Below are 19,039 nucleotides of genomic sequence, written 5' to 3' on the forward strand. Positions count from 1 at the left end.
TTGTGGTTTTCATTTAAATCTCAGGCATACAACTAATATAAATATTAGAATTATTTATACAACAGGGGCCTATATAGTATAACTGCTGGATTTTGTGGGGGCCCCCTGGGCAGCGGGGGCCCCTATAATTGTCACCACCTTTCACCCCACTAGCGACGGCCCTGCTAGCTAGTCTCAAACTAAAATGCATGTTTTAGCTGTTTTAACTGAAAGCAACTTCCACTGACAAATCTCAAAATATGTTTTGTCTCGAGATGCACACCAGTAATGTTTTTTCTAAGGCACGTTTATAAAAGCTACTTAAATGTCCTAATTGAACTAAGGCCTAATCCTGGCTTAATCTAAGACCTGTTTGTGAAACCAGGCCTTTAAGTATTACCTCCACTTAAAAAGATGCAATCTGATCCTGTTTACGTGAAATAAGCTGCTCCTGAGCAGGTTTGATTTCCTATGGAACTGTTGCTATGACAGCAACTCCAGGATGAGCTTCAAAGAACCTAACAATCCTGTATCATGTCAAATTGTCAACAGTAAAATCCAGATAACTGAGTTAACCATGTACAAAGAATGGGCCCTAGAATTAGGTATACAGAGAGCTGTGTAATAAATAAAAATCATGAATATAATGTTAATGCAAATAAAAAGAGATGATTTTCTAGATTACATTTTTTTTATTTCTCAGATATTTGCATTGGGTAACAAGCTTGCTGCATATATATAATATTACAGTTACATCCAATTCACAATCACAACAGTTCATTGTAGTTTTACTGATAAATGCTCGTATCATATCGACATCTCATTTTGCGCTATTGATTCAACATTTGCTTTGTTAAATATCATGATACTAGTATTTACTACAGAAAGTCTCATCTATGCATAAAGGACTAGCACTAAATAATAAACAAACACATCTTTACAATTGTCATAGTAGACAGAATTTTAAACCTCATTCAGCATACATAATTTTACTAATACTATTGTTTGAATTTATTAATTACATTATATATATATATATAATGTAATTAATGTGTTTTCATTTAATTTCATATTTGCAGTTACCTCTGACCCAACTTAAAAATAGGTTTGTCATGATCTCTTTAGCTAGATTAAATAATAATAATAATAATAATAATAATAATAATAAAACAAAATAACCATCATCAGCATGTCAGTATGTGCCCCTCATACAGATTTGGTTACAAATACATTAAAATGGATACAAAAAGCAATTTACAAACTGAAGTGAAGTGCTGAATGTTGAATGCTGAAAGGGTTAAAACCTAAATTTAAACAATGTAAAGTCCACAGTCTGCAGAACCTCAATGTTATATGTCAATGATAAGTGGTGTTAATGCAGAGTAGTTAGCTAGATAGAGTTTCAACCTCTTTAGTCAATATTTCACTAGACTTTAGGGAAATTTAGTCATACTGGAATATCTGCCAATATAATGAATTTGATTTAATTGCATTTTTTAATGAAATACTATATTACTAACTATACCCCCATTTCACATCAAAATGTCATGATTTTGCAAGAAAGTCCTTGTTTTGAGGCTACAACAAGATTACAAATTACAAATCAAAAGTATGTGGAATTGTTCTCTTCTTCACTCTGATATCCGTCTACACTGTTCTCCTCCAGTATTTTAGTGAGAGTTGCCAATGTGCTATTTGGATCCAGCAGAGTCACTAGAGGGACATTCACACCTCTATCATTGAAGATATGATTCTGCAGAGTCATGGCTAACATTGAGTCAATGCCTAAATTGAAAAGATGAACATCATCATTCAGCTCATCCATCTCAACACCAGTCGTTTCACTAATCATGAACCTCAGATGATCACGTGGTGAGGATGATTTCTTGGCTTGTTCAGGTGTAGATAAATTCACTCCAGCTTTACTAATAGCTTCCTGTGCTATTTTGAACAAGCGTACATTTAGTGTTTTGTTCTGACTGAGAATGTTATTCCAGTTGTTTTTTAAATTGAATCTGCATACAACCTGTTGAGGTTTGTTGATCAAGAGGCACTGCTCAAGACTTTCATGGATTTCTGGAATCTCCAAAAGCATGATTCCCCTTGCCTCCAGAAATCTTTGGATATGGACTTTGTTCAGAAGAAGGCCAAGATTCAAAGCCCCCCAATTAATGGACTGTCCAGAAAGCCCAATGTTCCTGCGATACTGACAGAAAGTGTCCATGAATGTATTAGCCGCAGCATAATTAGTTTGTGAGGCATTGCCAATGAAGGCAGCGATGGAGGAATAGCACACAAAGTAATCCAGATCGCACTGTATGGTAGCACGGTGAAGGTTAATCACTCCGTTTACTTTTGGCCTCATGACTTTCTCATAAAGAGATTTGTCAAGACGTTCAATCAGCCCATCATGCAGGACAACTGCACTGTGAAACACCCCTTTGATAGGACTGGATGGAAATAGTTTTCCAATGTTTACAATTGTCTGGTCCACTTGCTCAAATACAGAAACATCACATGGCAGAGACTTAATGACAGAGCCCCAATCGCTACTGACCTGACTTATCTCTTGTTGCATCTGAGGGTTTGGATTACTCCTAGACAGAAGGACAATGTTCCCTCCTCCTTTCTGAGCAATGAACTTTACAGTCTCAAAGCCTAACCCTGTTAGACCACCTGTGACAATATATACAGCATTTTTCTTGAATAGACTCTGTTTGGGCATCACTGGAATATCAGACAGCTGGTGCTTATCTTCACTGTTCAGGATGATAATAGGTAGGATCTGGCATCTGAAGTATGATTCAGATTCTTTTACAGACAGAAGATCAGTGTCTTGAGATTTCACTCTTTGAACAACTGTTGCGTCCAAAGACGAGGACTTTCTGTCAAAATGCATGGATTTCAGCCAACGGTAGATTTGTGGCATTTGCATTTGCAGAGACCCTTTTTGCATTATTTGGGACATGAGGAGGGCATGAAAACGGACTTCCTCATTTGTACCTCGGAATGTTCTAGTTTTGAATGGAAATTCTGTCTGGTTGTCATAGACAAGAACAATGTCTTTGATGCCTCTAACACTGCTAGCTATTTCAGCAGTTTCTACACTATAAGGAGGTAGAAGAACAGCTGCCACAACCTCACTAAAATCACAAGACAGCTGATCAGCCTGTGTGCTCACTCTGACATTCCAACCGGATCTGTTTGCAATAGTAATTAACACATTCATCAAAGCTGAGTCAGGAACAGTGGAGAAAATGCCCAATTTCCATTGCTGTTTAGCTTTCGGTAAAGCCTCATGCAAGATCTCCCAAGCCAGCACCATATAAGAGACACAAGGCACATCTTTCAGGAATGAAAGCCTTTTTGCTTTGCAGCAAACAGCTGCTGGGAGAACTACTTTAGATGTGGCAGCCACAGGGAAACAAGACACAACGTGATCACCAACTTTAAATTTGCTGACTTCTTTACCCACAGATGTGACAGTGCCACTGAAGTCAAGGGCCAAGAGCTTATGGTTTTCAGTTGTGTGCTTGTTCCAGTACAATGTCTGGCCATAATTCAGGTCAGAAACACTGACTGGAAAGTAATCTGATGAATGAACACAGATTTTACTGAGATGAAGCTCAATATTTTTTCCTTGAATCAGTTCAATGGAATTATCCATCTGAGTCGCTGACACATTTTTTATTATATATGGGTCAGATGTTTGCAAGATAAAGACTTCTTCATCCAACATGTGGATGTTTTTTGAAGAGACTGCCATGGTTGGCAGAGGTGTGTGGGTGATTTCAGGTTTGAGAATTTTGCCGTCCTTCACTAGTAGCTCTGGATATTTGTTACAGGGGTATGATCTGAGGACCTGAACCAAAGCTTCGATGTCTTCAGAAGTGGCAGAGCTCATGTCAATCAGCTGGAAGGAAAGTTCTGGCAACTCAGCTGCACATGCTCTTATCATGCCTGACAGAACAAACCCAGGGTTTATGTGGTCTACTATGCTCTCAGACGACTTGTAGGTTATTACTCTGATATAACCTGGGAAATGAAGTGCTTTGAGATATACGACAATCTTTCTGAAAATCTCACAACACCCAGCCATACTGTCCAAGACCTTTTCTGATTTGAGAGAGGTTAGGTCTGCATCACCCCACATGAACAAAATTTCTGTGAAGTTTTTCTTTACACTTGAAATTTTCAGTTTTGACAAAAGAATTTCAACTTCATCTTCCAACAGTTTGTTACAATTTGAAGACGACACATATCTAGATGTTGGGTCCAAGCACTGTTGCAAAGCTTTAGAAATTCCAACATGGTCAGAAAAGACCAGTGCCTTAATCGATGTCTTAAACGTGGCAACTTCAGAGATGATACTGAAATCGTTGTGGAAGAAGTAATCCTTGACTACTTGTGAACGACTTCCTAGCATTCTGATCTTCACATGCCTAAGTTCAACTAACACCCTACCCTGTTTATTGGCTAAGCAGCCACAAATGTCGAAATCATCTTCTCCCACGTGTACTGCTCTCAGATAAACAACCATCTCCTCTTGCAATGGTTCAAATACAGTCAGGCTTCCTATTTGAGCAGGATATTGGGGTCTTGTTGATACGCCCCCTATAGTTGCAAGAACAAGTTGCATAACGTAATCCAAGACCACAGGGTGAAAGTGATAGTCATGTAATTGAGGCAGTAATTCTTTTGGGACCTTCACAACAGATATAGCCTCTCTAAATTCTTCCCCACAATAAACATCTGCATTGTTTCTGAGGACAGACCCATACTCAAATCCTGCTTGACTTAAAAGTTTGTATAGTTCTTCATTAGTCATGTGGGATGTGCATCTTTTGGAAATAGAGTCCAATGAAATGAACTGTTCTTCAGGACTTCTACCTGGTTTTGCTTCCACTGTGCCAAACGCATAGACTGCAGAAGTAGACTGTATTTTGAAGTTACATGTGTTATCAGCCACATGGTCAGATGGATCCAGCTGTACTTTTATATCTAGGGCATTCTGGGTGAAAACGAATGGATTCTGGAATGTTATGCTGAGCTGCAGAGAACTTAGTGGAATCTTAGGTTTTGCATATGCCATGTAAGTAGCCAAACCCAACTCTGCATAAAATGCCCCAGGAATGATGGCAACCCCACTGTGCTTGTGGTGCTGCAGGAAGGCCACTGATTCAGAGGATAAATCACAGCTGAACACTGAACTGTCTGTACCCATTTGTGTAACTACTGGATGGTTGCCAGTGGGACTGATCAATTGCGAGTTAGAAGCGAAGACATCTCTCTTCACATCATCAAACTGGTATCGTGGGTAGGGAACTGGTTCAGTCTCAAAACCTTTGTAGAACGCTTCCCAGTCCACTTTGACCCCAAGCTCAAACAGTTTGGAAACAACAGTAAGCATGGTCTCGTGATCTTTTTCAGGCTGCACTGAGGGAATCACAGTGAAGTCATTTCCCAGAGTCTCAGTGATGTACCTCTGCAAAGATCTTCTTGGACCAATTTCAACAAATATCACACTTCTTTTGTTTTTAGCTGCAGACCTTACAGCTTGCTCAAATTCAACTGGCTCTCTGATATTCTTTGCCCAATATTCACCATTAATAAAATCTGAGGAACACAAACTAACACCTGTCACTGTTGAGAACAATTCTGTCTCCAAATTATGTGCCTGCAATGAGCCTATACTCTGTTCCACTTTGGATAAAATGGGATCCATCTTGTGACTGTGGTATGCTGCAGGGACATCTAAAATGCGAAGGAACAAATCTTTTCCACTGGCTGAGTTGCTCAAATTCTGTTGGAGCCTGTCAATGTCATCTGCATCTCCTGAAAGGGTGCAGGACTGAGGGCTGTTATAAGCAGCCAGACAAACCTTCCCTGAATAAGATGGAAGAATTTTCAAGACTTCAGAAACAGCCATATTACTGACTACCAGCATCTTCCCTCCTGTCACAGTGCTTTGCAAAGAACTGCGATAATGGATGACTTTCACTGCATCTTCAAGTGGCAGCAAACCAGAACAATGAGCTGCAGCAACTTCTCCAATAGAGTGCCCCAAAACAGCATCAGGACTGATGCCCCAGTGTTTCAGAAGTTTGACAACAGCAACCTGAATAGCAAACAGAAGAGGCTGGACAATCTTTGGATCAGACGGTTCTGTACTTTTCTCAGATTTACTTTCCAGCATCTGTATCAGATTCAAACCTCCATCAGATTCACTTTCCAGCATCTCTTTCAGATTCAAACTTCTATAGCTTTGCAACAGAGCTTCAATCTTAACGATTTCCTCTCTGAAAACTGGCTCTTGTTTTAGGAGCTGCTTGCACATACCCTGATAGGTAACACCATTGCCACAAAACACAAAAACTAGCTTGGAGTCTGTCTTTGACGGTACAAGCTTTTTCTCCACAGCAGCAGTAAGTTTCTCTTTCAGGTCTGCCAATGATGATGTTTGAAATACTTTCCTGTATTTGTGTTTGACATGGCTTCTTCTGCATGCAGATGTGTACAGTAAAGACTGTAGATCTGATATTTTCCCTTTGCTGATCTGTTCTGCCGTGTCTTTAATTATATTTTTCATGGATTTTTCTGATGCTGCAGAGACCACAAAATACTGATGGGATTTGCTTCTCAGCTGAGCTCTTGGCTTTTTTGACTGCACATATTGTCTGACAATTGCATGTGCATTTGTTCCACCAAAGCCAAAGTTATTGATTCCTGCACACCTCCCTGATCTGTAGTCACTGGTCCATTTTTCTGCTATTGTGGGGATTTTAATATTGAGAGACTCAATGTCTATGCTGGAGTTTTCCACGGAGTAGAACAATGATGGCACAATGGTTTCATGCTGTATCATCAATAGAACCTTTATGAGCCCTGCAACACCTGCGGCAGATTCTGTGTGTCCAATATTGCTTTTAACAGAACCAATGATGAGTGGCCCTGACTTTTGAGGTCTTGCTTTGGCAATAACTTTTGAGATGCTACCTGCCTCTATTGGATCTCCAATTGGAGTCCCAGTCCCATGAGCCTCAATGTACTGAACATTAGTCAGATCAGTCTCTGTTGAGTAGATTTTTCTAAGCAGCTCCTCCTGCTGTACCATGGATGGCTTGGTGATTGGACTAACGGTGTGGCCATCTTGATTTACTGCAGTTTTGCTGACGATACCCCAAATATGATCATGGTCTTCAAAAGCCTGTAAAAATATAGACAACATATGGGTGTTTGCTGTAGTTGTTGTAGTTTATCATTAGGTACATTGCTGTCATAGTTTATATGAGACAATGTTTTTTATTTACTTTTTTCAGAGGTTTTAATAAAACGACACCGCATCCTTCACCTCTGCCATATCCGTTTGCTTTGCTGCTAAAAGGTTTACTTGTTCCATCAGAGGAGATCATTTTTGCCTTGGAGAGAGTCACAAAAAGGGTTGGCTCCAATATACAGGTCACACCGCCACACAAGGCCATATCACAGTCTCCTGTTAAGTAGAATACAGATAATCACAATCCTTAGGGGGGTGGGGGCAGCCTAATTGCTAATAATTAGTTAGATTAATTTAAAAAGAAAACATATATGAAACATCTAATGTATTTTGCACAGTTCTGTCTATTAGTACACATACAATATACAGTAGATGGATAAGTTGATACACAGGGTTTACAAACATATTTTTGAGGACTACCTTGTTTTATGGCTTGACAAGCTAAGTGAAGGGCGACGAGGGATGAGGAACAGGCACAGTCAATGGACAGTGAGGGGCCAGTGAAGTTGAACATGTATGAGATGCGGTTGGCAGCTATGCTCATAGCAGCACCAGTGCCATTGGTGTGGTCTATGTGTTTTGGATTAATCCTCACAGTGGCCAGCTCAAAGTCTCTGTTCATTAGGCCTGAAAAACAAGCAAACAAAAAACATGTTAGATGTTAGCTGGTTTTTTCATAACCATTTAATGTATACCTATTACAGTGCAACCTGCGGTTAAATGCTTTGCTCAGGGCAACAATAGTTTGGGGCTTGGACAAGCAACATTTATGTTACCACCAGCCCTTAGCTTGTAGCCACCTCATGTGCTATTTGTGCTGTGACATAAAGGAATTAAAGCACAAGTGCACATATTGAGGTCAAAACAAGTTAGGGTGCTTTCACACCTGAGTGTTTGTTTCGGAACCTGGTGCATTTTCTCCCTTGGTTTGGTATCAAGGCTCGTTTGGTATCATATCACGCTCAGATCCACCCCAAAACAATCGCTCCAAGACCGTCTTAACGAGGTGGTCCTGGCCCAATTGCAAACGAACTCTGGGGCGGTTTGCTTGAGGTGTGAAAGCAATCCGACACAACGGACCAAATGGTATTATAATTCATAACAGGAAATGTGCTATATAAATAGCAGTAATATCTGATTCTGTGAGTGAGCACATTAGTTATCACAGCTGAAAACCAAGAGAGCACCTGTTCATCTTAAAATGCTGTGTTATTGCACTTCTCTGTGCGAGAATGCTGTCCCGAAGAAGCCTAGATTCCTGCTCTAGCTGCACTATAACATTCATATAGTGTTTGCGTGTGTCTTGACACAGTAAACCTCTAGACAGCACTGGGAGATCCAGAGAGAGCACGTTTGAATTTGCTGCAGTATTAATACGTATGTAGTATACAATTTAACAGCAGCAATGACAGTTACATTAGTATATTGTATGCGTGTGTCTCGACAGTTAAAAATAAAGCCACAAATAAAGCCACAATAATCTCATGGAGTGAACTTGTCAGTCATCTTGATGGATGACACAGAGGAAACATTGACCAATAAGAGGACAGTTGGACTCGCATGTGACTTGCATGAAAACATTTTGGTACGCTTTAAAAGCTTGCCTTTGTGAAAGCGAACCATACCTAGAGGAAAATGCAACATTGTAACAAATTAAGTACCCGTTTCGGAACAAAACAAATGATCTGTAGGTGTGAAAATGCCCTTACATCCCTCTTGTGATCCGGGAATTACTGAGAAAATCTATGTGCTATTTAGCAACGCATATTAACCAGAGGTTGCTCTGTAGGTACTTCCCATGCAGTTGGTGTATATAGATTTTCACTGGGATTAAGAGACACCAAAAGTGACTTTATTTATATTATATTTATCTTATATGTTACCCAAAAATACTCCTGTTCGCGTTCCACTGGCCTTTTCCATTGGTATCCCAGCATCCTCTAGGGCCCTGTAGGTGCACTGCAACAAAAGTTTGTGCTGTGGGTCCATGGTGAGTGTTTCAGCATTAGTGATGCCGAAGAACTTGTGGTCAAACTCATTCAAGCTACACAGAATAAAGGGTAAATGATGGGGTTATTGCTTTTGGAGTTCAGATACAATTCCATCATCACTCATCCTCACGTTATGTAATTCCAAACCTTTATGATTTATTTTCTTCAGCGGAACACAAAAGATGATATTAAAGTCAGTGAGCTCCAAACAACATTGAACCTCATTGACTGGGAAAATCCCACATTAAGCAAAATAGCATGAAATCCATACAGGTTTGGAAAAAATATTAGTAAAGATTAACTGAATCTTTTTTGATTAAATTATCTTTTGTATTATTAATATTTATTACATTCCAACTGCTTCAAACAAAACTTATATATCATTCAGTGATCCAGTGTGCCATGAAACGGCCAAACATCGGCCAGTCTTTTTACTAGTTCTACCTTGGAAGTTTTCGTTAGGTGTTTTTCCAGTGCAGTAACTTACTGACAAACACTTTACCCCCGGCGCCGGTCTTGCGCTCCGTTCCTCGCACAATATGTTCCCCGTCCGATGCCACCGGGACATCGTGTGTAAAACAGCCAGCAATCGCTGTCTGCGAGCCGCCGTATTCAAGCACCGAGAGCGCGCGCACTACGCCCGCGCCTCCAAATCAGGTTCCCGAGCCTGCGGAATGCAGCAATCGGAGCCTGGAGGCCATTCTGCCCTTAGCCGTACATGCGAAAGCGTGGGAAGCTATTCCAGGTGCGTCAGAATGGGTGCTGAGAACAGTAAGAGAGGGCTATTCATTGCAGTTCGCTCGCTGTCCCCGCGCTTTGAAGCGCGAACCGAGACGAGAGTGAATGGGGAAGTAGCACACCTACTTCGTGCAGAAATAGCGAAACTTCTGTGCAAAGGGGCCATAGAACCGGTACCCCCTTCTCTGAGCGAGTCAGGCTATTACAGCCGTTACTTCCTCCTGCCCTGGAACTGGACTCTGTGGCAATGACGGCCCGGCTGTCGACACAGCGCACACGCTGAATTCAACGCCTGGCCGCTTCTTTCCAGATGGGCAGGGCCGCACCTCTAAAAAAATTTCAGAGGATGCTGGGTTGTATGGCTTCAGCTGCGGCAGTGCTTCAGCTGGGTCTACTGCGTATGCGCCCGCTACAATGCTGGTTGAACGCTTGAGTGCCTCACCGAGCCTGGGCATCCGGCGGCATGCGGATCAGAGTGACTCAGAGCTGCGTTTCAGCACTGAGACCCTGGTTAGCGGCTGACTGGTACCAGCGGGGAGTGACGATGGGAGCCGTCTCGCACCGAAAAGTTATCTCGTCGGACGCTTCCAACTTGGGTTGGGGCACTCTTTTCGAGGGAAAAACGGTCTTTGGCCTGTGGTCAGACCAGGAGAAATGCCTCCATATAAACTGTTTGGAGATGATGGCGGTCGAGAACATGCTCAAGCGCTTCCTCCCATATATACGGGATCACCATGTGCTAGTCCGCTCGGACAACATGTCCTTGGTGTCCTACGTGAACCGACAGGGCGGTGTCAGATCCAGGAATCTCTGCAAACTGACAGAACGCCTTCTCGTGTGGGCCCATCACTCGTTGCGCTCGCTGAGAGCTGCGCACGTGCCGGGCCACCTGAATGTCGGCCTAGACAGACTGTCCAGAGACAACATTCCCCCGGGAGAATGGTCCCTGCACCCCTAGACAGTCCAGCTACTGTGGCGCCTTTTCGGCAAAGCGGAAGTCGACCTTTTTGCGTCAAAAGACAACGCTCATTGCCCGAGGTTCTTATCAAAGAGCGAAGACGCGCTGTCCCAAACTTGGCCCAGCCGCCCGCTGTATGCTTTCCCTCCGATCTCGCTGTTACCACAGGTAATCAAGAGGATCAGGGAAACGCGCCACTCAGTGCTCCTCATAGCCCCGCGATGGGAGAACCAAACCTGGTACCCAGAGTTAGTGAGGCTGTCGCACTCAGCCCCATGGCTGATCCCGGTGAGGAAAGATCTTCTCTCTCAAGCCGGTGGATCAATTTGGCATCCCCATCCAGAGCGCTGTCTCTGCATTCGTGGATAATCAATGGATACCCAGTGATTTGCCAGAATGGGTTGTAAACACGATCACGCAGTCTACAGCTCCTTCCACGAGAAGACTCTACGCATCTAAATGGTCAGTGTTCTCCAAATGGTGCGCAACTAAGAGCCTGGATCCACGCACGTGTGGGGTTTCACGGTTGCTCTCCTTCCTACAAGAGCTGTTGGACAAGGGCGGGTCCCCCTCCACGCTCAAAGTGTACGTCGTGGCTATTGCAGCTTTCACGGAGACGACGTGCAGCTGTGCAATAGGAAGGAGCGAGCTTATCATCCGCTTCCTTAGAGGAGCCAGGAGGATGAACCCCCCGCGACCCCCCTCGGTTCCTAACTGGGATCTTTCTTTGGTCCTAGAGGCCCTGAAAGCGTTTCCCTTTGAACCGATAGAATCTGTGGATCTGAAATACCTTTCGCTCAAAACCGTTTTTCTGACAGCTCTCTCGTCATTAAAACGTGTGGGGGATTTACACACCTGTTAGCCCCGCATGTCTCGAGTTCGGCCTAAATGACTTCCCCAAAGCGATTGGCACTCCCTTTAGGGCGCAGATCATCTCCCTGTCGGCTCTGCCAGCATCCGATAGTGAGGACAGTGATAACCTCCTATGCCCCGTCAGGGCGCTGAGAGTTTACATCACACGCTCCGCTGCCTTCAGGCGTTCTGAGCAGCTCTTTGTTTCGTTTGGTGGGCGCCGCCTCGAAACATAGCCTGTCCAGATGGATAGTGGACGCTATCGCAGCAGCTTATGCGTCCAAACACCTGCAGTGCCCTATGGGCATTAGAGCCCATTCCACTAGAGGCATGGCCTCATCGTCATGGCCTCAAGTGTTCTATTCACGACATTTGTATGGCGGCGGGCTGGGCCTCCCCCTCTACATTCGTGAGGTTTTATAACCTGGAAGTTCCCACCTTGCAGGCTAAACTGTTATCAGTTTAAGTGATATGTATGTTCTGTCCAGTTGATCATGTGCAGACTACTGTTGTGTACTACTAACTTTTCTGGTGAGCTGCACTAAAGGATGAGATTCTCTATATACAGACCGGTGGAGCCGCTCTGTATTTTCCCCATCACGCGCTTGTGCACTGGTGCTGGCCTGCGTTGCTGGCCGCCTATTCTCGACTCAGCTGCGCTAGGGGTTTATACTCTCTATACATAGACCGGCGGAGCCGCTCTATTTCTCCCTATGATGTGTTTATGTACTGTGCTGGCCACATTCTCCACATGTTTATACATAGACCGGCAGAGCCGCTCTGTATTCCTATGAAGTGCTTATGACATGTGCTGGCCTGCGTTGCTGGCCGCCTGTTCCCGCAAGTTGTGTTCCCCGGGCTCCCCTGGGACTCATGCAGTGGATGCTCGGCGCGCACAGCGTTGACAAGGGGTTCCTGTAGCGTAAGCAACTTACGCAATACGAGAGAACCTCTCGTAAGAGAACGTACTCGGTTACCTAACGTAACCTGCGTAACCTGCCGTGTCGCGGCGCAAACTTATTCGCTTCAGTCTATGAAAACCAGAGTTTCAGCCTGTGAGCCCTTCCTTTATACACGCTAGCCACACCCATTCTGGCGGGCTGAGGCGCGTGGAGGGCGCGACGTCACGCAGGGCTCACTGATAGGCTGCTGCAGTTGCCGCAGGACAGCCAATGAGCACACTGATACAGCCTGCTATGGTCTGCTGGCTGCCGCAATGCGTTGACAATAAATTTTAAGGATAATTTTTTGGCTTCAGATCTCAAGAAAAGACAACTTTCCCGTAGCGTAAGCAACTTACGCAATACTCGTTCCCTCTTCTAGAGAGAACCGAGGTTACGTTAGGTAACCGAGTACGTTTTGGATGATGATTAACATCTGTGTTAGGCAATCAGTGGTTATCCTGCCTGAGCCAATTCATGCCTGTGAGTTTGTGTTTTCACGCATCCCATTATTTTGCAGTAATGTGTTTACTAGCAGCAATGTCTAAACAAAATTCGATTAAAAATCATTTCAAAAAACCTTGCATTGACCTGGGAGAGAACGCCATCAGCACGCAGTTACTGATTATTATTTTTCAAAAAAAAATCTGTAATTAAAAACTTTCATTAAGCAGCTTTCATTAAACGTTTTATTTGAGTGTGGATTATTAAATAACTTTGCTTAACTAATTGATTAAATAAATGCTATTTTCCTTTCTGTTTCATTTTCATTTAAGGTAAAGTCACCTTCATTTATATACCGCTTTCAACAATATGGATTGTTTCAAAGCAGCTTTACAGAGATAATAGGAAATACTAAAATCATAATAAAGTGCCCTACAAAAAATCAGACTAGTCCAGAATATAAACGCAACGCATTTAATTTCACGTTAAGCATTTTCCTCCCATAGAAAACCATTATAAGAACGCTAATTCTGGCTTAATGCATATTCGAATGTCCCCTTATTATGTCAAAATAACGACTTAAGTCAAAATAACGACTTAAGTCGAAATAACGAGATATTATGTCGAAATAACGACTTATGTCAAAATAACAAGATATTTTGTCGAAATCGAAATAACAATATATTGTGTTGAAATAATGACTTAATATCTCAAAATAACAAGATATTATGTCAAAATAACAAGATATTATGTCGAAATACTGACTTAATATCTCAAAATAACAAGATATTATGTCGAAATAACGACTTAATATCTCGAATTAACGAGATAAGTTTTTTTTTTTTTTTTTTTTCACCACGCGGTTCAGGGCTTCCGTACCCATGAGATTTCGTTTAGGCGCTGTACCAAAAATAGCCACCGGGTGTTTTTTATGCATTCTCCTGTAACAAATTCATACATTTCAGTCTCAATATCACAAAACAGTTGGCTGATATGGAACCCTGAGACTGGAATCCGACGATCTGTGTTTTGTCAAGATTAGAAAAGTTTTTTATAATAAAGTAGTTAAAATAAATTTTGAAAAAACAAAACCTGACACCATCCACTAGGTGAGGAGCTCCCTAAAATAATTTAAAGTACCATTTTTATGTTTCAAACCGGTTTTCACAGGCTGAATCTTGAGTTCGTAAGCTTTCGAATGATATGTAATTTGTATAAGTGTTACTGAAACAACAAGATTGGAGCTGTTATTTTGGTTGTTTTTGTTGTTTATCATTTACATGCTAATGTTGTACACCTGCTCATCTTAACAAACTTTCAAGACTATTAAGTTTATAAACTGCTGGTGTCGCTGTTGGACAAATGTCACTTTATAATTGTAATTTCACGAGTTCACATCTACATATAATTAGTACAATAAGTTTATGCGTATTTGGCGTGCTGTCCGGGGGGAGGGCTCCGAGCTCGGAGTTAGGCCGAACCCAGAGTACTCCCCCCAGTTGGTAAGTGTAGATGGAACTGGAAGTGAGGAGATGGGGTGGAGGAGGGATGCTGACAAACTTTCAATGAACAGAGATAGGTCTGCTGTGAATTTATACTCTGTCATTGAGTTGATTACTGATTAATCTCCAGCTGTGCATAATTTGGTTAATTATCTGAACCTGCTCCTCCCCAACTTTGTTAATAAAACATCATTTATACGCTTTCTAATGTCACTTTTCAGAGGGTCCGCAACAGATCGATAAACGCTCATGTATTATTGAATCTTTGAACTTGACAAACATAAGTCAACATCATAAGTTATTTTAATGAGGACAAATGAATTGAAGACTTACCCATCAATAAGTGCTGCCTTTGCTGTATGTGTCTTTCCTGCTTTACTCTCGTCTGGGTCGTACCATTGAGAGAGCTTAAACCTGTCATCTGGGATCTTAACTGCACAGTTCTCTCCATGAAGGAGGACTCGCCAGAAGTTTTCAAGTCCCTCGCCTAAAGTAGATGAGAACATACAATATATAAATGCAGTTTAGGCCAAAATCATAACATGAACAAATAATAAAACACTGTAAATTGTTAACAATTACCTCCAGGAAAATGGCATCCAATGCCAACAACAGCGATTTCTACATCATCATCCATCATGATTCATTTGCCGTGTGTGCAAATACATTTGATTTGACAATCTATAGACAGCAAAAACAAACACTGAGACAGTTAACTAAATATTCATCTGTGGCATTTAATATTTAGGCTTTCTTCCTTCTTTCAGCAGAAAAATAAAATCATTTTAGCCAGGGACCAGGGAAATGTCCTGTATAATGAAGAGAAAATATGACTAATTTGAAATATAGATATATAAGATAAAGGTATTAAGATAAGCTTTTTAAAAGTAGATTTCACTGTACAGTACATGAAATAATCATTACGTTTTTATATTTATTGTTTTTAGAATATTTATATAATTTTCTTATGTTAAATAGTTTTTCTTTTGTGTGTGTATATATATATATATATATAAATTTTGGCCCAGAGAATGAGAAAAATGATAAAGCAAATGAAATGGAAAAACATGAACTTACCTGGATACTCATGTTGAATCTTGTCTTGTTGAAAATGCTTCCATGAGGCTGAGTCTACCCAATATATATAAAGTTAAATGTAATGATTTACTAATATTGACAAGTAAAATATTTAATTTAGCTGGAAATCATTACCTGTTGTTCAGGCATTTTCAAGGAGATTTCCTGTTAGCTCATGAAATAATTTCTCAAGAAAATTTCTTATGTAAGATGCTGTCATTTACACTGGAATAGGTAAAGCTGACTAGACTCTTTATCGCATGTTTGATATTTAGATATAACCTAACCCAATCCAGCTTTATATTTCCCCAGATGAAACCTCTCAATTTGTCAAGTTATCAGAATGTATTAGTGATATCAAAGACTGAATGGTCAGTATTTTCCTTATCAATTCTGACTAAACAGAGGCATTAGTTATTGGTTTCTGAACACTCAGAACATTAGACCAGTGAATATAACTTTGTTTTTATGGATTTATTGTTAGGCCATCTTCTAGCATTAACAACCTGTGCGTTTAGTTTGATAGCAATCTATACTTTGACAATCATATTTCCAATGTTTGCAGAACAGACTTTTTCCACCTTAATGTTGCTAAAAAAAAGACATAATCGATTCTAAACTGCAGAAACGAGTCGTCAGTAATTCAAGTCTCACTTCCATTCCCACAACATTCATACGCAAAAATGTACCAAATTTGCCCACCTATGGTCTTCATTGGCTGCCCGTGAACAATGTCTACTTTGACCCTCAAACACTGCGGCTGGTTCGTGTTGTGTATGTCGAGAAGACGCTGTTTTCTGCTCTGGAAAAGCTAATTCTTCTTGTAAACACTTCCAAAGGATGAGGATGAGGACGTGAAGAGTCAGAGGTTAAAATCATCAGCATTATAACCTTCTGACGACGGCTTCTCAAATCGCTGTGAGGTCTACAGGGGATTTACAACACGCTCATCCATTAAAGACGGGTCAGTACCCACTTTATTTGGACCAGTTTGCTCCTCAGAATCACAACCTCTAAGTATGATTAATTATTGATGCATACATTTTCTCCCATGTGTTCAAAATATGTATTTTTGTGTTTTATATTGTGTAGGTCTCCAACTAACTGGCTAACTCGTGAAATAGTTCTGCTAATCAGCTGTGGGCCACTATTAACTAAAACTGTCTTAATGCAGACTGTCTGTCATTCTTACTACTTTGAGTAAAGATAAAGGATGGAGCGAGATTTGTTTTACATCAAACTACACCTTTGTTTTGAACAATCGAACTGTAGCTGCAAAACTTTCAAATAAACTTGTTCAAACCATGCATGCTTGTTGGAAATGCAGGACTATTTTAAACAAAAAATGTGTTGAAAAGAACATAATCTTTATTTCAAAATGTATGTTCAAACCATGTTAATTTCTGCCCTACATGGTCTCTGATTGAAAGAAGTCCAAACAGAATCCTGCTGTACATTAAGCAAGATTAACATTGATTCACTGTTGATTTAGTGTTGGTCTGCTATCTGGGTTATTAACTTTATTAATTGCAGTAATCCTGATACTACAGCATGAGATCCAGCAGTGTTTGTGTCAAACATATCTTGAAGAGTTTGAAAAACATGTTGAGCACGAAGAGCTTTGATCTACTGTATCATTCAGACACAGACAGACATCAACAATCAGCATATGAAACTCAATGCTGACAATCAACAAAAACCTTCATGCCACAATGCATGCTGGATACCAGCACAGTTCAAAGCTTGCAATGCGCCATGAATCTATTATGCAGATAATTTGTCCTAGTATTGCATTTATTTCCTTTTATTTTTGCTGTTGTTTCTGTTGTGACGCTGTAGTAGCTTGTTTTGTGATGTTCATGTGATGTTTATATGTGTTCCTTGGTTTGTTTTTTGCTTTAAGTTTTTAATAAACTGTATTAGATCCTCGAATCAATTACACTCCTTTTCCCCCAGCAAAACGATACAAGATCTTACTGACACAAACGCTTAAGGCCTGAGTATGTGCATTCTTTTATGTGCAACTTTGAGAATAGTCTACGACGATTTAACGGTTTGGCTATTGTCCTGTGAACACATTACAGACAAATGAAGTGCATTATCTCCTTATTATCTGTTTAGTGTTTCAGTTAGGATCTATTTGCTAATGTTCGATTGACCTTAAGACACAGAATAGACGGATTACTCTTTAACTTACTGTTTCACACTAACTTTTTGCATTAGTGCTGATTTACATCAGGATCAGGAACAAGGAAATGTTGAGCAGGAAATATTGCCTCTGCTATATGTAATGGCATCCAGGAAAGAACGTTAGCGGCAGAGAGGTTTATGCATTCATGCATATACTGTGTCAATAAATTACTCACTCAATCACTTCAGTGACAATTAGGCTGAGATCAAGATCTTTTAATGCAAACATACAATTCCCAATGTTCAGTAATGCGGTTGTCATGATCGGACAAAACTGGAAACAGTTGCAGGTTCTCAAAAGTGTTTATTAAGCTCAAAAGGGTCAGACAAACAGTTCAGAACAACGGAGGGCGGCGACTCAGGCTCCTGCAGGGACTTGATGGTCTGTGGTGCGCTGGTGCTGTGACGGTGATGAATCCCGATCCCGGTGCTGGAGTGCGGTGAGTCCAATGACAAAGAACAGGAACGGCAGGAAGACACGGCAGGCGAACAAAGACACGGCAACTCCACGGGAAACACAGACACGGCAAACACAGGACCTCAACAAACAATCCGACACTGGAACAGAGAATGGTGTGAGTATATATAGGGAATGGAAATGAATAGCAGCTGTGAACAGTGATTGATGATGATGATGATCAGCTGGAGCGCTGACAGACACGTGAGCGGGACAACGCCCACTCACACATAAACAACAACGACACGAGGCAAGAAGGAAACAATGCATTCAACAACCGTGACAGTACCCCCTCCTCTAGGAACGCCTCACGGCGTTCCCAGACTCCCTTACCTGTCGATTGTAATCATCGATAAGAAAGTGATCCAGGATGTCACGAGCCGGAACCCAACTTCTCTCCTCCGGACCGTAACCTTCCCAGTCCACCAGGTACTGGAATCCGCGTCCCCTCCGCCTAGAGTCCATAATGCGACGGACCGAATAGGATGGTTCCCCATCTACGAGTCGCGGCGGTGGGGGAACCGGGGCAGGCGGATTAATGCGGGAAAAAAAAACGGGTTTAATTTTGGACACGTGGAATACCGGATGAATTCTCCTGTACACTGGAGGGAGGTTGAGGCGGACTGCCACCGGA

At 41.6% G+C, this 19,039-nt stretch overlaps 1 protein-coding gene across 2 annotated transcripts; it reads right to left on the minus strand.

Annotated features, from left to right (window-relative positions):
* Positions 1-663: 663 nt before the first annotated feature.
* On the minus strand, positions 664-15,794 carry LOC311085806 (mycocerosic acid synthase-like polyketide synthase). 2 transcript variants are annotated; one of them, XM_084118427.1, is made up of 8 exons: positions 15,759-15,794; positions 15,264-15,362; positions 15,015-15,168; positions 9,139-9,299; positions 7,676-7,882; positions 7,290-7,471; positions 2,006-7,186; positions 1,774-1,920 (listed from the first exon to the last, which is right to left on the minus strand). In XM_084118427.1, exons 2-8 carry the CDS (start codon positions 15,319-15,321, stop codon positions 1,891-1,893), a joined length of 5,973 nt encoding a protein of 1,990 aa, XP_083974553.1. In that variant the 5' UTR covers positions 15,322-15,362; positions 15,759-15,794; the 3' UTR covers positions 1,774-1,890. The 2 variants fall into 2 exon arrangements, with proteins under 2 accessions (XP_083974552.1, XP_083974553.1); XM_084118426.1 differs by having other exon boundaries at positions 664-7,186.
* Between the last annotated feature and the right edge of the window lie 3,245 nt (positions 15,795-19,039).

The sequence above is a fragment of the Abramis brama genome (genome assembly GCF_963993115.1).
Source record: "Abramis brama genome assembly, chromosome: 6".
Classification (NCBI taxonomy): Eukaryota; Metazoa; Chordata; class Actinopteri; order Cypriniformes; family Leuciscidae; genus Abramis; species Abramis brama.